This window comes from Sorex fumeus, unplaced genomic scaffold (assembly GCF_029834395.1).
Source record: "Sorex fumeus unplaced genomic scaffold, SorFum_2.1 ptg000264l, whole genome shotgun sequence".
NCBI lineage: Eukaryota > Metazoa > Chordata > Mammalia > Eulipotyphla > Soricidae > Sorex > Sorex fumeus.
In genome coordinates, this window is record NW_026606321.1 from 3,709,273 (window position 1) to 3,734,822 (window position 25,550).

The window sequence follows — 25,550 nt, forward strand, 5'->3', positions numbered from 1 at the left end:
TGATTTTTTTAACTTTTTAATGAATCATTGTGAGATAGTTACAGACTTACAAACTTTTGTGCTTATGTTTTATTTCAGTCATATAATGATCGAGTACCCATCTCTTTACCCATCCCCATTGTCCACCAGCAATGTTTCCAGTACCTCCCCACCCCCCCGCCTCTGTTTCAGGCGCATTCCCTCTTACTCTCTCCCTTTGGGTGTTATGGCTTGCAACACAGGCATTAAGTGGACATACAATCTACCTTGAGCATACATCTCCCATCCCGAGTGGGCCCTCCAAGCACCCTTTACTTCGTGGTCCCTTCTCTAGAAGATAGAATTCCTTGACAAATTCAAGTGAGGCTAGTGACAATGGAAAGATATTTATTTATTTTAATTTATGTAGTCTTCAGTGTTACCAGCTGTTTCTCAGGTACTATTCTAAGCACTGAGATTATAAATATGAATAAGAGGGTTTTGGTGCTTAAAGAGTTTGTCAACTAATTATGAGAACTAGGATGTAAAATACATGATGTTTCCTTACATCTGAGCTCTTAGGTAGTATATTATTGATTTAATAACACTTTCAGTTACAGCTGACACAAAATCCATCCCAAGTGGCTTAAAGCATCAGGAGACCCACACTTCTGTTTGGAATCATCCAATTTCAGAAATATTAAAGGATTTTTAAAATCCTGGAAAAGGGAAGGTCATTGGCACTCCCCAGGATGAAGGCAGTGCCGGGGGGCTTGCATTGCTCAGTTTGGGAGGTACTGATTCAGATGCTGTGGAGAGGAGCACATGCAGTGAGGCTGGAGGAGAAAGGATTGGCAGCCCCGCCAGGCAGGGAGCTGAGGAGAAAGTGCAGGGAGAGAAATTCTTCTGTGCAGAGTGGGATACAGTAAGACTTGTCTGTGTGCAGGACTGGGGGGTGGGGGAGGGAAAAGGAACAGTCCCAGCCATCCTCAGAGAACGAGGCACATCACGTCAGAGGGACACTTCACACTTTAACACTTTCAGTTACGGCGGCTGACACTCTGTGTCCATCGATTTTGAGGGCAGCTGATAGCATTTATTTTAAGTGAATTGGAATAAAATAGAATCGGTGATAGTGTGCATTCCATGTCGGAAGGCTTTGTTTGTGGTTTGTGAAATTCAGTTTCAGCGAAAACACGTGTTTGTGTATCACATGTGCCTTTTCTCACTCAAACGCAAGGGTTCAGGGCTGAGGAGATAAAACAGAGGTGAAGACTTTCGCCTTGAATGTGTTAGAGCCTGGTTTGATCCCAGGGACCAGATAATGGCCCTTTGAGCACTTCCAGGAATGATCCCTGAGCACAGTCAGAAGTAAGTCCTGAGCCCCCAAATAAAGAGAGAAGAAGATAGGAAGGAGATGTTTCTGCATGTGTCCTTCCAGGAGGTCAGCGGCCAGGCAGGAAGGGGGTGCTTTTCCGGGTTCCCACGGAGCTGTCCTTGGGACAGGTCCTGGTGTTTGCCTTTTTCTTTTTCTTTTTAGTCACACCCAGCGATGCTCAGGGGTTACTCCTGGCTCTGCACTCTGGAATTAACTCCTGGCGGTGTTCAGAGGACCATATCAGATGCTGGAAATCGAACCCGGGTTGGCTGCATGCAAGGCCCTACCCGCTGTGCTATCACTCCAGGTCCTGGTATTTGGGACGCCAGATGTGAGGTCTCAGCACAAGACAAATATGGGTCATTTTTTGTCCGGCTGATCTCCAATGTGGATTGCTTTGTCCTAGAGGGGTCTGAGGCTGTCCAGGGCGGGAGGGTGGACTGCCTGTTGGAAAGCAAGACCTCGACTTGGCCAGCTGTCCCCGTGGGACTTCTCTCCAGTCCTTCCTTAATGACCTGCTGCATGGGGTAAATCATCTATTTTCTAAAATTAGCAAGTGCAAGTTCAAGATCAGTGGTGGCGGCAAGGTCATCACTGAATTTCAGTGTTCAGGGCTCTCCCCGCGGAGAAGCTGTTCTGCCCAATTTCCTTCTTGCAGTCTTTCCATACTCACCCTGAAATTCCTGACCCCACTTCTCTCCTCCTCTGTCTCACAATGGATGAAACAAAAGGATTCTGATTTTTAATTTTGGTTTAGTTTTTTTTTTCTTTTTGGCTTTTCGGGTGACACCCAGCAATGCACAGGGCTTACTCCTGGCTTTGCATTCAGGAATTACTCCTGGCGGTGCTCAGGGGACCATATAGAATGCTGGGAATCGAACCTGGGTTGGCCAAGTGCAAGGCAAATGCCCTACCCACTGTACTATAGCTCCAGGCCCTGGTTTATTTATTCCCCGCCCCCCCATACCCGGTGGTGCTCAGAGCTGATTCCTAGTTCTGTGCTCAGGGACCTGATGCAGTGCAGGATGGAGCTGCAGTTGACCGTGCACAGGGAAAGAACCTTCATCCCTGTGCATCTCTGTGGCCCCGATTCTGAGACTTCCTTCTCTGTCCATCATCTGCCTGGCCATCTGGGGACACGCCAATGTGCTCTCAGCATTTCAGCATTTCTCCTCACTCTGGGGCTTTGGGCGGACCCAGATTTCTATCACATCCATCAGGCAGGTCCTCCCTGTGCGCCTGTGTCCCCCTCCTGGGCGGGCTCTGACATCTCAGGTTTAGGGTGCTGCCCGGCTAAGAGTCAGAGGCATCACCCTCACTTGTCCCCTCCGCTGTCTCCACTGTCACAGCACCTTCACTGACACTTCTTGAAAATAGATGTGTTGTGGGGTTTGTTTGCCAAACAGTTGAAAATGCCTGCAGTGTTTTAGCAGCTGAGACTGTGAGACCCCCCGCCCCAAAAAAAACATGGTCCTGGGCAGACGCTGTTTGAAGCCACCTTCAGGCTCCTCTATCTGCCCTGAAGTATGTGCTTCTGCGTCTCTCCCAGGCCCGGGTGCCGCCATGGCCCAGGGTCTGTGAACCTCACAGAGCCTATTTATTTTTTATCTTCCCCTACAGTCCATGTGCTGGGGAAGGATCAGTCGGGTGCGATTTGATTTGTAATGAAATTATTTTGATTCCGTGTTCTCGCGATGGAAAGCGCTTACTGTGATGCAGAATGGGCTTCCTGACCTGCTGTGTGAGAGTCAGCCTTCAACCCTTGTCACCTCTTCAACACACACCTGTGTTGCTTCTGTCCCTCTTGTTTGGTACCCGTCCCCCACCCTGGTGCCAGCTGCCCACCACCCTCCCATCTTCCACATTGCATACCCAGGACAGTGCTGCCTCATGCCACACCCTGGCTCCCCCAGCTCTGTGCCAGCGGGGTCTTTCTCTGCATCCTGCATTTGCTCATTTGCCCCCTGGCATCTGCAGCTTCCTGGTGCTGCTTTGGTGCTTTTACTTCCCGCCTTGCATGGTGTGCACAGAACATTTTGCCAGCTTTTGTTCACAACTTCTGATGTGCAGTAAACATTCTGGAAGCCCCAAACCTGTCTTCCTGATGGATTTCGAGGCCAGCAACCCGGGACGTCTGTTCTCGAGGTTGACTAAGGCTAAAACAGTCCTGGGTTTTCAGCACAAGGGTTCTCTTGAGTCCCAATGAAAAGGTATGTCAAACTCTTCAGAGAGATACTCAGAATGGAAAGCCCATTATACTTACGCTCCACGCTCTAGTAAGCAGCCATTATTGATTTTACACTAATAGTTCATGCATTTACTCCACAAATATTTATTAACTGGCTGCTATACATTTGAGGCTGAGCTAGGTGCAGGAAATTGCACAGAGACCAAGACAGATGGAGTTTCCACCTTAATTGTACTGCGATTGGACAACTATTTATTATTATATTGTTTGTATTATCAGGACAAGCTGTAATTAAAATTTTAAGGAAGGAGCAAAAACGAATCTATTTTTGTATGTAGAGTACAACAGTTAATAGTGTTGCTGTGTTGCTGCTTTTTACTAACATACACCCTTTCTACTTTAGCATTAATGTTGCCGTATTTACACCTAGTCCTCAGTTGCAGATACTCATAGTCCTTTAAATGTTGCCGCTGAGAGGTCACAATCCAGTGTGTTAAATGGCATTCCAGTGTAAGGTGTGTGTATATGAGACATCATTTGGAGTATTCCATCAGCCAGTGCTCACTTGAGCAGACGTCTTAGTATGAGAATGAAGATCAAGTTGATTTATTGTGTGACTGATTTTACATTGTAGGAAGGAGGGTGTGTCAAGGAGGATGGGACAGACAAGAGAAGAAATAAGGTGAAGTGAGAAACCCAAGGTCTAGTTCAGTATGAGAGTATGAGGGGTCGAGGATCAAGAAAGTTCATATGAATCTTTTTTTTCTTTTTGGGTCACACCCAGCGATGCACAGGAGTTACTGCTGGCTCTGAACTCAGGAATTACTCCTGACGGTGCTCGGGGGACCATATGGAATGTTGGGAATCGAACCCAGGTCGGCTGCTTGCAAAGCAGGCACCCTATCCACTGTGCTATTGCTCTTCCCCCTCATGTGAATCTTGAATTAAAGCTTGTTGCAGAAAGGTAGCAGAGAGGAAACATTCTAGAAATGTCTAGCCACTGTCAGGTAGAGCACAAAAAAGGGAGATTAAGACAATGGAACCTGTAAACAATTGTGAGCAGTGTTTAGAAGCTGCTGGTCTCTGTTTCTCTCAGTCACATCAGTTTGGTTCCTGGGTCGAATGTCATCAGCAGCTCAGTGCTGGCAGTGTGGAAGAGTCATGGGCTTGCAAACTTCCCCACATTTGTTCTTGTGCAGTTTTAGCCTCCTGGTTATTGGCCAGCCCCTCAGTTCATACCCGGGGGCCACCCTGCCTCCTTCCTGCATTTCATGTGCCCTGTGCTCTTTCTTGTGGCTCTCTCTTCAAAGCCTGTTTGTCATCTGACTTCCCATCACCTTTCTCATAAAAGTATTGACAAGTGGGCATAGAGCAAGGTCATCAGTAGAGTTTTCTGCAGCTATGGGATCTGCATTTCCACTGTCTTGTGCATCAGCCAGTGGTATGTCATGGAGCCATTGCCGTGTGAATAGAGCCATTAATTAGCTGCCTTTCTCATGTCACTAAAATGTAAAATCCATATATAGCGAAGGGCTGCCCTATTGGATAGCACAGTTCTAGCGGATGGGATATGCTCTTGGATTTCAGAGCATTCTGGGCATTGGGAAATTTTGGGTTTGAAGCAGGTAGAATTGCAAACTCTGGGGAGAGGAGGGACAAGATGGGAGCCTTACACAGCAGGGGATGAGGGTCCTAGGAGTGAGAGCATGAGAGGATACTTTGCAAGGATGGGAGTGTCCTGGGATGGCAGGAGAGGTGGCACAGCACGTCGGGCACTTGTCTTGCTCGCAGCTAACCCAGGTTCAATCCCTGGCATTAGTCCCACTGTGTTACTTGATAACCTTGGGGCGGGCAAAGATTTCTTTGTCAAACAGGACAGAGATCATTGTATTGGCCCCATGCCTGAGTATTGATAGGGCCAATAAAACAGAAATAACTGCTGGTAAACAAATTTTCTTTTTTTTAAAATTTTTTATTTACTTATTTTTCGAGTTTTTTTTAAAATTTATTTTTTTTTTAATTATTGAATCACTGTGAGGTAAAGTTATAGACTTACAAACTTCCATGCTTGCATTTCAGTCATATAAATGGTCGAGTATCCATCCCTTTACCAGTGCCCATTTTCTACCACCAATGGTCCCAACATCCCTCCCACCATGCCCACCAACTCCCCTCCCCCCACCCCGTCTCCTCCACCCCACCCCAACTCTGTGGGGGGCATTCCATTTCTCTCTCTCTCTCTCTCTCTCTCTCTCTCTCTCTCTCTCTCTCTCTCTCTCCCTCCCTCCCTCCCTCTCTCTCTCCCCTTTTGGGTGTTGTGGTTTGCAATAGAGGTATTAAGTGGCCATCTTGTTTGGTCTGTAGTCTACTTTCAGCGTGTGTCTTCCATCCTGAGCAGATCCTCCTAGCACCCTTTACTTGGTGGTCCCTTTTCTCTCTGAACTGCCTTTCCCCCCAGCATGTGTTGTTCTTGTGAGTTGGCTCTGGAAGCCATGGACTGGGCCAGGGGATGGTGTGGCTTTAAGTGTGATCTCCTTCTCGACCCAGCAGAGCTGGCACATACAGCTGCCCTGGACTTTCTTTTCTTCTCGCCTCTGCCGGCTTCCTGTCTCTCCAATCTCCGCTGACTGGAAGGACATGCCTTTTAGGTTACCTCTGCTCAATAGTTATGGATCGGTTTATCTACATCCTTCCTTAGAATTAGAAGGTTGGATCATAATTCTAAGGGAAAAAATTACCTGGAAAAGCAACTTGCGTTCATGAGTAGACTTGATTATTGTCTTCCTGCCACAACCACAGTGAGTTCAATCATTTTCAATCCAGTGCATATCTTTATCCGGTACCTATCTGTTCCCTGAAATACTTTCAGCTTTTTCAATCCAGTACATATCTTTATCTGGTACATATCTATTCTCTGAAATACTGCCAGCTTTTTAGCCATGGTTGCATGTTGCCAAATCACATTTAACTTGATTCTGACTTCTCGCTCACATTCTGCTTGCTAATACTATTTCCTCAAGCCCTGCCATATGATCTGTGTTTGCACCAAATTTATTTTTCCACTGCTACGCCAATTCTTGTTGGTGGGATTATAAGAAAATTGCCTCAAAATGTAGAAATGAATCCAGACTAATCTGGAATATCCAATAGGGGAGAAAATAAGATCTCTGCCTTCTAATCATCATTTTGAGCAAAAGTCTGTAATGGAACCCTTTTGGGGGGTACATATCCCCACATTACTAACTAAATGGAGCTGTGCACACAGTGAACACACTGCTTATGACTGTTAGGTCACTGTTTGTGACAGCCAGAATGCCAAGGGCAGCCTAATCAGAACTGTCTTCAGATATTCACACAGCACTGACTCCGAGTTCATTCTTTTTATCTACCCCCAGATTTTTATTCGAGTAGTAATTTTGAAGTGCCTGGTAAAAAGTTGCTCTTCGTGAACTCATACTTCCTCTGCGGGTGACCATTCCTAGATAATTTGAAGCAGGTTCCCCAAACTTCAGTATTAGTTGTGTGGAAAAGGCAAGCAAAATGGAATGAAACAACTTGAGAAACTTGTACCATCCCCCTCCGTGTATTCATTTATATATTAGGTTGATATTATTGGAGTACCTTTTTTTTCTTCTATGAGTGAACTGAGAATAAACCTTGGAAAATGAGCTTTGCCAGATTTCAGGAGCTTTTCTGTGCTGCAGTGCACAGAATGGGAACTTGGCAAATATTTGTGGAGTAGGCTAGTTGTCTAAGTATATTTTGTGATACTGACTAAGCTTGTTATTAAGTTAATTATGGCATTTCCTTAATTGTGTGTAAATTCTTGGTAGTTTATTTTATGTCATCTCCATAAAAAGGAGGCTATCTAATACATTTTTTTGAGGTTTAAATGTACCCAGGCACAATAGCAGATCTACGAAAAATAGATGCCAATTGACTAGTTTATAATATTACTGACCTTTTCCTTCTTATTTCTTCCCTTACTTCTCTTGAAGGCAAAACACCACATTATGAGTGGGTTCTGAAATTTGGTTGGCATTTATATGGGAGAAACCATTCCAATTGCTTATACTATCTCCTTTCCCCAAGGAGATTTTGTGTTTTTCTCTGTAGTTCATAATTTTCTTTTTTCCAAAGTCCACACTTTACATTCATTGGTCTTGTAAGTGTGTGCAATGATAACCACGACTTGTGTTGCATTGAGTGTGTCTGCTTGCCTTGCAGGAGCTATGCCCGTTCCAGACCAGCCTTCGTCAGCCTCCGAGAAGACCAGCTCCTTGAGCCCGGGCTTAAACACTTCCAATGGTGATGGCTCAGAAACAGAAACCACCTCTGCCATCCTCGCCTCGGTCAAGGAACAGGTAGAGTCATTCTGGTTTGTGATATACCTAAGGGAACCTTACATTCTTTCCCCCTCATAATGAGGAATATGTTGTAAGGAAAGTAGAGGAACGTTGATACTCATTATCACATTATTATCAAGATAGGATTAAAAGTGACACAAATGCATTGGTGGAGAGGCTATGGTTTTTGGGTAGTGGTAGACATATATGTAACTTTGACTACCAAATGCCTTAGTATTAACACTATTATGACAGTGTCACCTCAACTATAGTACGGTGTTAAAGACATGTAGTTACATTTGAGCCTGTGATTCTTTTGTATGTTTGTGTGCGTGAGAAAGAGAGACAGAGAGAGCGAAAGAGAGAGAGAGTGAGAGTTAGAGAGAGTGCCTTTGGTGCCTTTTCTTAATAAAATATCCTAAAGAGGGGAAAAAAGTCTTTACAATCAAAATTCCCTCTTGAAGCTTTGGCAGATTTGGTAATAGAACTGATATCTGATACTATTCGGTGCATGAAGCTAAGTTTTTCATCTTCATAAAATAGAAAGTCTAGGGACCAGAGAGATATTACAGCAGATTAATGTCGTGTATGCTGTCAATCTGCTTTTGAGTCCTGGCACCCCATGTAGTCCTCTATATCCCGCCAGGAGTGATCCCTGAGTGCAAGCAACAGCCCCCTCCCCCCAAAAAAATAATTCTGCAAGATCAGATGGAACTGCTAATATTTTATTGAAGGGCATAAAATAATTCAGAAAATATGATAAAGCATGCTTTGATATGAGGTAGATAAACTTGGAATTGTTACATTTATATTTTATGGTGGTTGTCAGTATGATTCTGTGAATGATTGTTTCTTTGGAAAAGTTTGTTAAACTTTTATTTTTCTTAAATTTTTATTAGTGAAACACCATGAGGTACAGTTGTAGACTTACCAATTTTTGTGCTTGGGTTTCAGTTATACAATGATCGAATACCCATCCCTCCACCAGTGCCCATTCTCCACCACCACTGATCCCAGTATCCCTCCCACCCGCCTCCATCCCCCCCATCCCACCCTGCCTCTGTGGCAGGGCATTCCCTTTTGTTATCTCTCTCCTTTTGAGTGGTGTGGTTTTCAAAAGAGCCATTGAGTGGCAATCATGTTCGGTCTATAGTCTACTCTCATCACACATCTCCCATCCTGATAGGAACCTTTTTAAAAGTTCATATGTGAGCATAAATATTTGTGAATTACAGGGATATATTTGAAAGAGATTCTATTGTAACAAATACAATCACGATGATTTCCTGTTGGCTCCAAAATGAAAGGACAATTTCTGTTTAGAACAAAACTGAGGTTTCAAATCAGCTTCAGATTGGTATAGGGGCTTGATATGTTTGAACTGTTTCAGTTTAGTGCAAATCAGTGGTTTCAATGGTTTTAATGCAACTGGCAGAATTCAACCAGAAATAGAACCTGGGGCCTTCTCTGTGTGATAGAAACAACCAGTGTCTTTCATTGGTAGCAATTTTTGTGAATTGTTTTAAGGTTTTATTACTCCTTTTTCCTTGTGTATAGATGATCAACCATGGAGTTAAAGTTAAATCAGAACTTATTAACGCTAGCATCACTAAAGTTAACTTAAATGTATTAAATATATATCAGTTGATATTCAGCAAAAGTGACATTAAAGTTAATATTCTGTGATTTTTAATAACTAAGTGCAGAACTCATTTATAAGTCAATTCATTTACAATTTTCCTTGTCCTATCTAAGAGCCTTTGAGCATGAGTCTTCTTGACTTAAAGATCTGCTTGTTAATTTAACTTCAGCTTCACATAAGACAGTTTTGTGGCATCACGTTCACAACCCCCTTGGATTCCATCCTCTGGAGCATTGTTTCTGCAAGAGGAAAATCCCTCTTTGTCCTTGCCCACTTTCCTTCTGATTTGGCTCCCCTGGAACAGGTTAAATCACTTGTTTACTCATTCTGTAGCTTTGCTGTAGTCTTACATGCAGACCAAGTACAATCAGGGCTATTCAGGTAAATATATAAAGAAAACGTGTAAAGAAAGTACAGTGTGAAAGGATTAAGTCGCTAATGAGACTGGAAAGAGAGTCTACATTCTTAGACATGACTCATCATTGTTCACAAATACACCTTCATCTATCACCATGGAATGGAACTGAAGTCAGGCGGGCCGTGAGTCAGCCAGTACAGCCATGTAACATGTGAGGCATGTCTGAGAGCTGTGTCAGCCAAACACGAGAGTTCCTGACCACAGCATCTGGAGATTTGCAGTGTAGGTGTGTGCGTTGGTTTCTTTCTTCACCTTGTCCATCATAATGCTTTTCCAGCCGGTGATGGTCCCACCTCTGTACTAACATAAGCTGAACCATGATTCACGCTGAATCCTATGGGTAGTGGTTGGCATTTCAGATGTGCCAGTTCAGTTCCAGGGGTTGTTAGCCCTTATCCCTCCTCCTGGGGGCTTTGGCAAGTGAGGTGCCGGATCCTCGTGTCTTCTCCCCTAAGCAAGTGTGGTCTTCACTCAAAAAGGAAGGGAGCACATAAACGAGACTTTGATGCTTCTAGTCAGATCTTTCTGGATCTGATTAGAGAGGTGATAGTAGACCATTTCTTGTAAATGGAGCCAAGTAACTTGGTGGCTAAATGGGTCACGGTCACGGTCCTCCCGTTGTTCATCGATTTGCTCGAGCGGACCCAGTAATGTCTCCGTCATGAGACTTGTTGTTACTGTGTTTGGCATATCAAATACGTCACAGGTAGCTTGCCAGGCTCTGCCATGCGGGCAAGATACTCTCGGTAGCTTACCAGGCTCTCCGAGAGGGGCGGAGGAATCGAACTTGGGTCGGCCATGTTGGCCGCTTGTAAGGCAAATGCCCTACCACTGGGCTATCGCTTTAGCCCTAAAAGGATGAGCTAAAGCTATCGCTCCAGGCTAAAAGGATGAGAATGGTTAATGGGTTTTTTTCTTTATTTTTTTAAAAATTGATTTATTTAGTTGCATCGTTGTGAGATACACAGTTACAAAGCTGTTCATGCTCGGGTTTCAGTCATACAGTGCCCCAACACTGGTCACTGTACATTTCCCACCACCAATGATCCCAGTTCTCCTCTCCCACCCCCCAGCCCTAAGCAGCCTCTATGGTCTATGGTAGGCACTTTTTTTCTTCTGACTCTGTCTCTGTCTCTGTCTCTGTCTCTCTGTCTCTCTCTGTCTCTCTCTCTCTCTCTCTCTCTCTCTCTCTTCTTTTGGCCATTACGATTTGCAATACAGATACTGAGAAGTTATTCATATTTGTTCCTTTACCTACTTTCAGCATGCAGTTCTTATCCAGAGTGATCCTTTCCAACCATCATTGCCATAGTGATTTCTTCTGTATCCAACTACCTTCACCCCAATAGGTTCTTTAAACATGGGAAATATTTTGCAATGAAGGTGGTGATGTGTGAGGGGTAGAAAAATCCCTGAAGAGTTGACAGTGAATGGGACTCCAGGTGCCCGTGGAAGGAATGGCATCTCGGAAATGACAGTTCTTCCTGAAGAACTGGAGAGAAGCAAAGGATCTCGTTACAGATTGGCTATTGATTTGGTTGTTGGTTGTCCCCAGTTAGGCAAAGTCTGTCTATTTGAAATTAGAGCCTGTTTGTACTTTGTGTTGAGTCAAATTCAGTCCAGGTGGAGTGAGGGCAGCACCAGGTGGTGGGAACCCGAGAAAGCGGTTGTGAGGATGGATCTGGGAATGCACCCTGAGTGCCAGGAGAAGCTTGGAAGTTGGCAGGGACAGCAGATTTTCAGCTTGTCTGTGCAGACATCGTGAGCGCTGGAAAAGCCTTGGGCTTACTGGCCAGAATTTGAAAGTACGTGATGTTGACTTCAGGACTTCGGTTATGACTCTTGAAAGGAAAATGAGATCCAGAAGGGAGAGAAAACACACAGCTGGACTGGAGCAAGAGCATAGCAGGTAGAGCGTTTGCCTTCCCCGCAGCCAACCTGGGTTCAATCCCCGGCATCCTATATGTCCCCTGAGCACTGCCAGGAGTAAGTCCTGAGTGCATGAGCGAGGAGTAGCCCCTGAGTATCAGCAGATGTGACCCAAAAAGCAAAATAAATAAATAAAAATTAAAAAATAAGAAATAAAAGAAAACTCATGGGTTGTGAGAGAATGGTGTGAGGATGAGGCATAGGAGGGTTGCAGAGACTGGATCATTACACAAATGCTCTTTTGTGTATAGATGAGACCCAGGGTCACTGACTAGAAGAAAAACATATTTGCTTGTGATTTGCCTGACCTGAATTTTCTGGACCTTCTTGAGTTTTCAGCTTTAAAGAAAGCAACAAAGTTTGCTCACCCCCTAGACAAGAATCAACATTCACTCATGCTGTGTAATGTTGGTCTGACTGCTTTATTTAGATCAATATGTGAACTCATTTGTCTCAAGAAAATCATGGTGATATAGTCCAGCGGGGAGGGTGCTTGACTGGCATGCAGCTGACCTGGATTTGATCCTTTGTACCCCATAGGGTTCCCCAAGCCCTCCAAGAGTGATCCCCAAGTGCAGAGGCGGGAGGAAGCCCTGAACACTATTGGGTGTGGCCCCCAAACAAACAAAAATAAAACAAAGTAAAAATAAAACTATTTTTTTCTGAAAATATGCTTGTTTTATAGTAAACGTTTTTCCCCTTGAGCTGATTACTATTCCATTGTATTACCTCAGTGGAATTCTAAAGGATATTCTCTTGTAAGCTAGAGAAATGTTGAAAATATGTTTTGAAACATATTTTCAAAACCTTTCAGGTTCATACAGTTCATTGATCTTCATGAATTCTGATGGATAAACCATTAGCTTTTCTAGTAATAATTCTGATCATTTATATTTCATAATGATTAGATTAAATAGAATAGTTCTAAGTAGGTGATAGTATATAAATGTTTCATTGTATTATACAAAAATATTTATCATATGCTTCCCCTCAGTTATAGAATTATGGATTTGGGGTTTTCCTTCAAATCGTGATGGATTTAGAAACATAAGATCCACAGGGGTAGAATTGTTAAATATTGATATATTGTACATGAAGAATCTTACAAAGTCTCCATTTCCTATTACTGAATTCCAAATGATGATGTAGGTGACATCCTTAAAACTGACAGTGTTTATAAAGTCCAGCACTTGCACTGCAGTAGTTTCTCTTGGTTTTAAAATTCCGCCAAGCACAGATCATGCTCTCGATATTAGGAGGGAATTTTTACTATCATTCATTCCTGATGTTGATGACTTCTAGCTGGTAAAACAGAAGCCCTCTTCCTTTGAATAATGCTCTTGTTATATTGAATGTAGGGAGGTGAATTTCAATAAATTTCTGAGATCAGGTCTTTGCATCTGTCACATCATGTGTCATGCGAAGGCACTAAGAATGCACATAAAAGAATTTGTTTTGGGGCGGGAGAGAGTCCAAAGTCCAGAGATCATGGAGTGCGGCTTGAATGCCGCCAACCTGGGTTCTGATCCCCAGCACCCCAAATGGTCGCCCAGACTCAAGACAAGTGAACCTTAAGTGGAGAGCCAACAGTTAGCCCTGAGCATAGCTGGCGTGGCTCCCCGAATCCCCCATGCAAAAAAGTAATTTTTATGTTTCTAAAGAAATCTTAATATTTTTGTTTAGTATTTGGACCACACCCAGCTATGTTCAAGGCTTACTCCTGGCTATGTGCCCAGGAATCACTTCCTGGTGAGTCTTGGGGAAACATATGTGGTGCCAGGGGCCAGTTCTGGACCAGCCATGTACAAGTCAAGTGCCACACCAGCCGTCCTGTCTTTCTGGCTCAGGTCTTAATCTTTTACATGGATTCCCATGTGAGGACAATAGACCTTGATTCTGCTTGATTTAATTTTTACAATTTTAAAGACTCCTGAGCTCTGTCTAACAAAATTTCTCCTGGGAAGAAGCAGTTTTTCTTAAATGTGCCTTTAATTAGTGCTCATTCAGTGGCAAAGATAGCATAAAATCCTAGAGCATTATTGGTATTGTAGAGTGCAAAGTTTTTCTGACAATACAATGTGGAAAATGACCTTATAGCTATTAAATAATTTCAAATTTTATTTTGGAAAAGAACTTTCTGCACATCATGGCAAAAGTATCTTCTTTGAAAAAGAGGAAATAAGCACACCTTTAAGAAAGGTCAAGAGGCTTGAGAAGGATTCTGTGTGTGTGTGTGTGTGTGTGTGTGTGTGTGTGTGTGTGTGTGTATGTGTGGTGTGGAGGTTGGTAGGCATTTCATCAGCGAAGAAAATAATTGTGTCATCCATTGAACTTCTTCCATGTAGCAGGATTAAAAAGAAAATGACTTGATTGGTGAGTTTTGGAGGTCTTTTGCCAGCCAGATGTAGATTGAAAATGGAAACAGCATAGATTTCTTAACCACCAGCACTAGGGTCCTATATGCCTGTGTTCTGGTACACGGTATTGTTTGTGGCAAGGAAGGAACAAAGTTTGGAGTCTGCAGGAGTCAGGAAGTCTTCTTGTGATACCATGAACACAGAGTGCAGGGGATGGAGGGGATTGCAGAAAGGGGCAAGTTGGGGTGGTGGAAATAGAAACATTCAACATTTGCACTTGCAGCTGGACAGGGTTCTGGAATTCCTTGATGTAAGGGAAGGGCCTCAAGGGGGACGCAGCTGATGGGAGAAGCTGGGTTGGAAGTGAGTCTGTTTCTTTGCGAATCTTTTGTTTCACAAAAATTATGGTAATATTATAGAACAGCAAGGAGTTATGTACGTGACCAGTGTGAGCTCTGTGAATTCACTGTAGGGTTTGTTATCCTCCGTGAATGATTCTGGACGTGGGGCAGACCATCTCCTCCATCCACTCAGCCAGCACCCCCAAGACTCTCATATCTCTTCTGTTCTTCCCTGTAAGCTACTTCTTTACTCTTTGAGTTTCAGCTTAGCTTTTCCTGGAAAAATACTTTTGTTGGTAACTCTAGACACATATGTCTTATCACTCTTTTTAATAATCTAAACTCTGGGAGTTGGAGCGATAGCACAGGGGGTAGGGCATTTGCCTTGCATGCGGCCAACCCGGATTACATTCCCAGCATTCCCAGTCCCCGAGCACTGCCAGAAGTAATTCCTGAGTGCAGAGCCAGTAGTAACCCCTGTGCAATGCCGGGTGTGACCCAAAAAGCAAAACAAAACAAAACAAAACAAAACCCAAACTCTGTTCTGTGAACTCATTCTTCAGTTATGACCCCTTTGAATGCATTAGTCATTGGTCTTGGGGGGAGTAGTAGGTGATGATGGGAAAACTGAATGTGGAATAAACAACTTTATAGTCCAAATTAGAAGATATGCTTTTAATATATGGAAGTTTGTAATAACATTTTAATGCATTTCTAATGCATTTTTTATATTTTGTGATACAATTCATTTTAAAGTCATATGTGAAAACACATTGAATATTTTAAATGTGATGTTTTAATAATATTTATAAATTTTCCATTATAAATTTTTTTTGACATCATGAGTAATCTCAGCAAAAAATAAATGTGAACATTTTTCTTGAGTGAGATTGCAGCCAAGTCGTGGAAAATACTTAGGAAGATTTTTCTAAGTTTGTATGAGAGTATATAATTATGTGCTCCAAATATAAAGTTTTCTTCGTCAATAATTTATTCATGTTTGTGCATCAAACATGATGTTTATGGATATATTTTTGTATCATTAAATATTAGTTTTGAACATCAGATGGTTATAAATACAGATTCACTGCAAATTCCTTAAAATTATACTTCTATTTAACTTTTCCATCCTTGTTGCTCTCTTGGGTTGGTTCCATTTTTCAGAATGAAAAAAATGTCATATTACACTTTCTCGTACATAAATCATTGACTTGACTTTGATAGAAGCTGCCTGGAGCAAAGTTTTGAAAAAGAGTTTAGGGCCTTTATAAACTCACTGGGGAAATATGTCATACTTAATTACCTCTAAGAGCTACAGATGGCGCATGCAGAAGAGGAATAGCCAACATACACCTCTGAGTGCCTTGTACGGGGTTTGTGCAGAGAAGGAAATTAATCAACTCAGTGTTCTAGAGGCACAAAGAGACAGCGATGGTTGAGACACAGGAAACTGGCACCAGCCATGGTAGCCTCCAGTCAAGAGAAGTAGCAAGATTATCATGAAACAAGGAACCAGTGTTAAGGAGTACCTCAAAATAAGAAAGGAGGGGGCTGGAGCAATAGCACAGCGGGTAGGGCGTTTGCCTTGCACGTGGCTGACCTGAGTTCGATTCCCAGCATCCCATATGGTCCCCTGAGCGCCGCCAGGAGTAATTCCTGAGTGCAGAGCCAGGAATGGCCCCTGTGCATTGCCAGGTGTGATCCAAAAAGCAAAAAAAAAAAAAAAATAAGAAAGGAGTTGCTAAATTTCTTTAAAATTTGAATATGTAAAAAAAGCATTTAATGTAGTTATCTAAAATTTTCATGTGAAAATCATCTTACCAGACATCATTCAATAATTAACTTTTTCATTAGTGATTATTTTGACAACTAGTTTCTGCTTAGAACCAAAGAAACTCAGACTGAAAAACGATTGTTTCCCCACCTAAAGCCACTAAGAAAATAGCTCGAGACTTGAGAAATGAAATTGCTTCACTGTAAATGTGGTGTTCTTTTCATTTACTCCCTTGTCTCATAATTTGGGTATAGGAAAGGGTTTCCAACACAGTGTATAAATTTTCTCATGAGAATGAGTTCCCTGAGACCAATGTTTGACTGAGGTCAAGTTCCATAAGGCACCTTGTGCCTGTCTGACTCATTTAACTAGAACAGAAGGGAACTTGACATGCATTTGAGCCTCAGTTTGTGTTTGACAGTTGAAGGTATGGTTCATAAAACTCCTCACTGAGAAGACTTCGAGCGCCTTCCCCACCTTGTTGAGAGTGAGTGATGTCTGAAGGGTCTCCTGGGGGTTAAAGACCACCGCGGCACCTCTGTGGAACCTCCGATTTCCAGTCAGGGGCTGCAAGGGCAGCTGTCTCACACCGTGACCCAGCAAATGGGCCCCAGGCGGCTCATCCATCAAGTTCCTGTTGCTGTTGATCTGCTGGAGGCTTTAGAGGAATGTTGGTGCTCACGCCCTGGGCTCTGAGAAGTGGCCGCGTGGCCTGCTGTCACCATTCAAAAGGAGTCCTCTCACCCCTTCTTTCTCACTGGGGACACTGGGGATGAGGCCTGCCTGTCACTTTCTGCTTATGGCCTCTGGAAGCAACTGCAACTCGACTCAAGAGCAAGGAAACCAGAACCATCGAAAATCACCTTGATGGGAAATCTCCCTCCTTTAGGCCACCAGGCCTGTGAGGCTCAGTTCTCTGAGTCAACATTCAGCCCCCTCCGGCTGGGTTTTGCAGTGTCCTCATACTGGAGGCAGCTGGATGAAGACATTCTGAATCGAGGTGTGGCCTTGTTTATCTAGGGGCTCATTCTAGGCCAGCCCTGGAAGTGGTGTGTGCTCTGTTACACGCACTGTCTTTTGTGGAAAATACAGCTCTGGGGTGTCAAACATGGATGCTTAAAGCACTTTGGAACTCCAGCTGGGACCATGTTAGCTGCCCCTTGACCCTCCGCTCCCCACCCCCATGAAAGACAGGTCTTCTTCCTACCTCAGACCCAGTGGTCTGGTGCTTGGCCTCTGTGTTCCCTGGGCATGGCCCTGAAAACCCTCATTGTGGGGTCCAAGGGATGAGTGGTTCTTGGGTCCCTGGAACACAATGCCAGGAGCCCCCCCCCCCCCAAATTCACTATTTTGGGACAATTCTGTATTCTGTATTGTATGAAAAATTTTCATGAAAACCTTTTAACCATGTTACTTGATACTTGATTTAAATCAAAACAGGACATTTCACTCCTAATGAATGTGGCTATTGCCAGTACAAGTGATGAAAAAATTAATGTTTATTTCTGAAAAACACCAAATTTGATTGACTGATTCATGGCATTCTTCTGGGAGCCAGCCTCCTAGAAGGGTCTGGCATGGAGAACTAATTCAGTGAATTTGTGTTGAGGGTGTAAATTCATGGTCAACTTAGTGTAGTTTATTGTCTTAGCTCAAAGTAAATGCTTCCCTTAATGGTGATAAAAGATGTTGGTGTAGCTGTGCGATACCGGGGTCTGTTGTCTACTGTCAGATGGCTGACGTGTTACTGATTGTAATGATTGTTTTGGGCACCTCGTGAGATTATCCTGAGACCTGAACAGTCAATCCTAAAATGAATGTTTTTAAAATGACAAAGGCCAATTTAATCCCAGCCTACCTTGGGGATGGGTCAAGTGGGTGAATTTTTCAAGAAACAGAAGAAATAACACACCCAATGACACCTAGCAAGAAGAGACCGTCATGACAGCTCCTCCAGGAAATTCAGCAACACACAGGGGCCAGTAGAAGCTTGTTGCCTGGGGGTTGGGGGTGGGTACAGAGGAAAAACATCAGCCTCCAGATGTGAACTGAGGGAGGTTTCTGTAGCCCTTGGGTGGGGGGTTGTGGGGGGGGGACTTGGCAGGCTAATGCTGCCAGCCACGACAGTTGCGTTTCCACATTAGGCTCCAAAACTAGTGTTCTAATGAGAAGATAAAACTAAGAAATGAAAATCCTAGGAACTTGAATATGAAAAAAATGTAGCACTGTAGTGCTGCCCTCCTGTTGTTCATCGATTTGCTCAAGCGGGCCCAGTAACGTCTGTCATGAGACTTGTTGTTACTGTGTTTGGCATGTCAAATTCATCATAGGTAGCTTGCCAGGCTCTGCCGTGTGGGCCAGATACTCTCGGTAGCTTGCTGGGCTCTCCAAGAGGGGCGGAGGAATCGAACTCAGGTCAGCCACATGGGCCACATGCAAGGCAGACGCCCTACCCACTATGCTATCGCCCCAGCTCATGAAAGGTAAAGGTAAAGGTAAAGGCCCTCCCGTTGATCGTCGATTTGCTCGAGCGGGCCCAGTAACGTCTCCATTGGAGACTTTGTTGTTACTGTGTCTGGCATATCGAATACTCTCGGTAGCTTGCCGGGCTCTCCGAGAGGGGCGGAGGAATCGAACTCGGGTCGGCCATGTTGGCCACTTGTAAGGCGAACGCCCTACCCGCTGTGCTATCGCTCCAGCCCATGAAAACAATAAAAAAGTATTATTTAGCCAAAATGCATATGCACACACTTGCAAATGTGTGCACACATACACACACACAGAAACACACATAGTCCATCAATTCAAGGTGAATTTCTACTTATTAGTATGAAGCAAGGATAATTGGAATGACTGTTAGCCAGTTACATTAGACCAAAGGTCTAATGGTGAGTTCACATCTCCACATGCTAGTTTTAAGTTCAGTCTGTTACTAAATATAACCTACTTATTAGTATTACATTGCTAAGGAACAATATTGCAAGTTTAAATATGTTCAGATTTGTATGTAAGAACAGTCTTTTCTCAGTGGTTTAACATAGTCATAATTTGAAAAATATTATCTCTAAATAGATCAGTTGTTATCATTATATAACATTTGGAATTATTATCATGATGTATTCGATATGCCAAACACAGTAACAACCAAAGTCTCCAATGGAGGCGTTACTGGGCCCACTCGAGCAAATCGATGAACGGGAGGACAGGACTACATACATGGCAAAGGCCAGTTAGACTTGAGTTACAAACATAAGACCTGAGTTAAGACAGTTAATCAACCTTTGATAAACAAGTGAATTGTTGCTTGGCATTCCATAATTGAAACTATTGAAAATGTTTCTTCCAGTTTCAAGGGCAAGTTACATTTTCAGAACATCTGTCATGGCAGAGGATGAGCTAAGAGCGGTTACTTATGGTATAGTGTGGTATCGTGTTTTAAAATTTGTTTATTAATAGATACAGGGTTTGACCTGAAAGTCAGTATGGTGGGAAAGTGGTTGAACTCGAAGCACCTTCCTGCTGTTCTCACTCAACCCAGAAAAATTATTTCTTTTGCATCAGTAGAATAATTCATATTCCTTTATCACTTTTTTTTAGCCAACCAGCTTTGTTTAAGGTATGTAGCATCTCTTTGAAATTGAGTTTGATGATCTACTTGATTGCTGTTAGATCTGACTTATCATGGAAAGTATTTAAGTTATTACAAATTATACAAATATATATTCGTTGTCAGTTTATTTCAACCCCATGCCATCTCAGGTTCCTTAATTAGTTTAACTCACTTAGTCACTCTTCACTAGTCTTTCTTAGATAAATATGTTTGCAGTGTCAATCTTTAGATGACTATATGAAACCCAGGGATAAATCTGATTTCCTAATGGTAAATCTGGATTATTGAACTACATCTTGGTTCCCAAAGAAAACTAGGAATGGGGAAGAGATTGTTTCACTGGAATAAAACAAAGTTATGTTTAGAATGTAACTTATTCAGTGATTATATGTGATAGTCTATAAATATAATTCTAGAGAGGGAGTGAGGGAGATGTTCTGAATCTCCCTGATTACACTTAACTATGTTATATTTTAACTTCTGGGTACTGTGCAGCTAATTCTAAGATGGAAGGGACATGGCTTCAATATAAAGCACCTGCCTTGTGTGTGCTGGATGCAGTCCTTGCCAACACATGCCCTCAGAGTGCAGCTGGGCTAAGCAGAGCACACTACAACAATAACAAATAGCAAAGAGGGGTGTCTGGAGTCCTTGATCATCAATCATTTGTCGGGAGGGATTTGAATTCTTTAGACACTGCAAGTACTTAGGCAGGTAATAGTACACGCACAAAGCTGAAACCCGCACAAAAGGTGTGGGGGGGGGGGCAGGCAAGCATAAAAACACTTTGTGTTTTTATCTTCTTCTGCTCGTGGTCGAGCTGAATGTTTGGGTGCAGAGGGAGCAACTTCCAACAGAGTGGAAGTATGAGGAAATATCAGGTTTACCAGGAACATGGCAGAATGGGAGACAGGACACTCCAGGTCTCCCGAGTGAAACCTTGAGCCTTTCACTAGGATTTTGAGGATGCTGTGAAGAGTATTCCTGCATGTCTCTGAGGCCAGGGGACGGGCCTTCCATAATGCCAGGGATCGGAAGCTGCTCTTGGTGGCACCCAGCTGTGTGGGTGTTATGTGTCCCTTCCCCAATCTTGCCTCCAAAGAGAGCTTTCAGTCCAAGACCCAGGACAAGAGAGAATGGAAGAAATTTCATTGTGTAGCAGAAGTGCAGGCTGGACTTTTAGGAGCAGGTTGACATGAGTGTCTGCAGAAGTGGCTGACTCCTGTTACTGTATGGGCTAACTTCTCTCTTCCTTGATTGGGCCTCTGCTCCTCCTTACCCCTTTTCTGTTCTCCTCTATTTCCTGCTTCTACAAATAACTTGATTATTTCCACCAAAATCGAAATAATTCATCTTTTTTTATTATTATTAGTGAAACACCATGAGGTACAGTTGTAGATTTACAATTTTTTGTGCTTGGGTTTTGATTATACAATGATCAAATACCCATCCCTCCACCAGTGCCCATTTTCCACCACCATGGATAATATCCCTCCCACCCCCATCCCTCCCATCCCACCCTGCCTCTGTGGCAGGGCGATCCCTTGTGTTCTCTCTCTCATTTTGGCTGAAGCAATTCATCTTGGATTATTTCCCATGATTATGTGAGCAGATAGGTATAGTAGAAATGACACCTGCACTTGTATGTCCATTGCTGTACTGTTTGCAATAGCCGGAATCTGGAAAAACCTGAGTGCCCGAGAACAGATGACTGGTTAAAGAAACTCTAGCACATCTATACAATGGAATACTATGCAGCTCTTAGAAAAGATGAAGTAATGAAATTTCCATATAAATGGATCAACATGGAAAGTATCATGTTAAGTGAAATGAGTCAGAAGGAGAGGGACAGACATAAAAAGATTGCACTCATCTGTAGAATATAAAGTAACAGAATGGGAGACTAACATCCAAGAATAGTAGAGATAAGTACCAGGAGGATTGCTCCATGACTTGGAAGCCGGCCTCACATGCTGGGGGAAAAGGCAGCTCAGATAGAGAAGGGACCACCAAGTAAATGGTGTTTGGAGAGCCCACTCAGGATGGGAGATGTGTGCCGAAAGTAGACGGTAGACCAAACATGATGGCCATTCAATGCTTGCATTGCAAGCCACAACTCCCTAAAGGAGAGAGAAAGTAAATGTGCCTCCCACAGGGGCGGGGGTGGGGGGTTGGGGGGGAGATGAAAGGGATACTGCGAACATTGGTGGTGGAGAACGTGCACTGGTGGAAGGATGGGTACTCAATCATTGTATGACTGAAATGTAAGCACAAAAGTTTGTAAGTCTGTAACTGTACCTCATGGTGATTCATTAAATGATAAAAAATTAAATAAAATAAAAAAGATGATAATAAGATGGTCACGAGGCCTGGATGGCCTCCCCAGTTCCTATCCTCTCTGCGTTATGCCCTGACTTTGCAGGGTACATGGAATGGCAGGACTCCTGCTCGGGGCGTTCTTTGACAATGCCATCCTGAACTTTGCTCGTGATCTTCATGGTTCCTTCTGACTGGGTCACCCCTTCTAGCATGCTCTGCATGGTTCTCTAAGTTCTGGTTTCCAGACTGACTGGCTTTACTCTCCCTTTTTCAGAAAAATGAAATCTCAGCATCTGTTCCCCCGACCATACCAGAGGCTGTGTCCCCCACCCAACTGTTCCAGCTTGTTGGGTGGAGCTACTGCCCACCTGGGAAACTCTTCTTTAGTCCTTCCCTCGTGCTCATATCTTTCTGATTTCCTACTGTAATAGTAGCGATCATTTAGAAAATTGACATTGTTTTGCTAATTAGTAATATGAGTAGCAGTAATCATAAATTTCACTCCTAATCACTGAACTTGAATTGATGGCTGTAATATTCATTCCAGGAGATCTGATATTTTAAAACTGCTGGTCTATTTTACGTAAGTGAAATAAATATATTCATTTTCATATGTAGGAATATGCAAGTTAACAGTGAATATAGTAAAACTCATTGTGCACCTTCACCCCAAATATCATTTTGGTGACAAATATGAACGTGCTCAGTATCAAAAGTTGATACTTTCTAATTTTCTGAGTTGTATCAAAAGAATGAACAAATAATTAGTACATAACTGTGAGGAGATACATGTAGAGAAAATTTAGCTTTGTTGTAGAGAGCCAAGAGATGCCAGAGCAGGAAATACACATTTAAAGAGCCTTGTATCTCTTCAAATTGTTTAATCCAAGTAGACACTCTCCCAGGTCACGAGAATGATGTATTATCCCCAAATATTTGCTTGACTTTCACCTCTCTTTGGTACTCTGCACAAGAATTGACTGAGAAATTGCCTTTTCCCCTTTCAGTTTCCCTGACGTACCATTTCATTGTTTAAATACTTAAGGAAGTGGCCACCCAACTAAACTTTGCTGCCCTTCCTTGTTGCTAGTGTTTGCATGTTTTAAATCATTAGTATTTATACAGGGTTGCTCAAGCCTGAGACAAAGGAATTGAGACGCATCCTGGGAGAAGCAAGATACCCTGGGTAAAGTCTCTGATGTGTGTCATTTTGGTTATAGAGGACTGGGGTCCAGAGGGCCCTGACATGGTAGATGTGAATATGTCATATCCCCTGAGTCTTTCTTTCAAGCAGGCTGTATTGAGTGGACATGGAGGGTCCAACACGTCAGGTGTAGATAATTGGAAGCCCGGTGTTCTGTTTCCTCAAGAGAGGCACATGTGGGTCGTTTAGTTTTCATAAGATGCATTGACAGTCCAGTCTCCTTCCTATTCATTCATGTTTTCTTTTTTACTGTTCCTTTTTGTTTAAAAGAGTTCCATTGAACTCCTGTCACTTCCAGCCAAACGAGTCCTCAGTAAATCATGCATCTGGGATTTGATGGATAAGCTTTTTAAAAGTAGATCCATGATTTTCTCTTTTCTATCTTAAGACACGCGTAAGATGCTTTTTAAAAGCTATTCAGGCATTGAAGCATTATAGACTGAAGTTTCCGTTAAGAGCAGGGTAGAGCAATCTGCGTCCTCCACGCAGCTGTGACTGGAGCAACAATCTGGCATTGGTTAAAGGATCTGGGATGAAAGACTGATTGTCAGGAGAGTTCTGGAATTAGCCATTAAGTCCGTTGTGAGCGATTGCAAAAGAACATCACTGCAAAGCACTGTGAGAGATTCACGGAGAAGGACACATAGCAAGCTGCTGGGCTTTTGCTTCTCTCTGTCTGGTTCTTCTCGTTGTCAAGCCAGACTCAGCAGTGCTCAGGGGCTACTCCTGGCTCATTGCTCATCAGTTGCTTCTGGCAGTCCTGGGATCCAACTCGGGGCTCCCATATGCTCAGCATGAGCTCTCACCCTTTGCACTATACCCTCAGCCCTTTTCCTTTTGGACTAGATTATCATACGGACACTGAAGATGTGACGCTTCACAATTCCGCACAGCCGTGGGCAGTGTGTGTGATAGTCTTGTGTAAAATGAGGAAGTGAGGAATTTATGCCGACAGTAAAGTGTGAACCTGTGCTGGCCCTGGAAATCAGCCTAGCCTGACAGGATACGGCATTAAATTGGCCTACTCATCTCCCCCTTTTCTTCCTGCTAGTCAGTCAGCTGGGACTTATGGAAGGAAATCAAGTCTAAGACAGATGTCCAAAATACTTCACTTGTTTTCATTTCACATAGCTCCTATTGCAGGCCCTAATCATCATATCTAAGAACTACAGGCCAGATGCACTGCCCTTCTTCATCTTCCTGAGTCCATAGAAATGAGCTCTGAACACAATTCCAATGCTAAAGGTAAAATAAGACAGAGGGATTTGGCTGTTTCTTCAGTCTTATTTTTTTTTTAATTTTAAAATATTTTTTAAATTGAATTAATGTGAGATACACAGTTACAAAGTTGTTCAATACTGGATTTTAGTCATACAACGTTCCAACACAAATGTAGCCAGTTTCCCGCCAGCTACCTTCACCCCAGCTTACTCCTCTCTCTCTCTCTCTCCCCGTCTCTGTCTCTGTCTCTCTCCTCTCTCTCTCCCGTCTCTATCTCTGTCTCTCTCTCCTCTCTCCTTGTCTCTGTCTCTGTCTCTCTCCTCTCTCTCTCCCATCTCTGTCTCTGTCTCTGTCTCTGTCTCTGTCTCTCTCTCCTCTCTCCTTGTCTCTGCCTCTGTCTCTCCCATTTTGGGCACTATCGTTGGCAATACAGGTACGGACAGGCTCTCATGTACATCCCTTCCTCTCCTTTCAGCCCTCAGCTCTTGTCCAGTGTGATCATTTCCAACTGTCTTCGTCATAGTGATCCCTTCTCTGTCCTAACTGAGCTTCACCCCACACACACTTGGGAACTTCCAACCATGAGCCAGTCTTCCTGGCCTCTGCTTCTGCTGTCCTTGGATATTAGTCCCATACTACGCCCCCCCCCCCCAATATCCCATAAGTGAGAGCAGCCATTCTATGTCTGTCCCTCTCCTTCTGACTCAGTTAGAGCGGGTCTCTAGCTTAAATATCTTTACCCAGCATGTTCGTTTGCTCCCACAGTCCCCTGTGAAATATATAAAGCACATGGTTACCACGACACGGCCTGGGCTCTTTCACAGCCAGAAATGGGTATTAGAGAAAGAGAAAGTCAGCAATGATC

At 43.3% G+C, this 25,550-nt stretch overlaps 1 protein-coding gene across 7 annotated transcripts in view; it reads left to right on the top strand.

The window, feature by feature from the left end:
- Nucleotides 1-25,550, top strand: part of CTNND2 (catenin delta 2) — a 958,285-nt gene that overhangs the window by 185,956 nt on the left and 746,779 nt on the right. For all 7 annotated transcript variants that reach the window (XM_056109040.1, XM_056109043.1, XM_056109042.1 and 4 more), the window contains one exon: nt 7,752-7,888. In XM_056109040.1, coding sequence (XP_055965015.1) covers nt 7,752-7,888 — 137 coding nt within the window. The remainder of the gene's footprint in view (nt 1-7,751; nt 7,889-25,550) is intronic.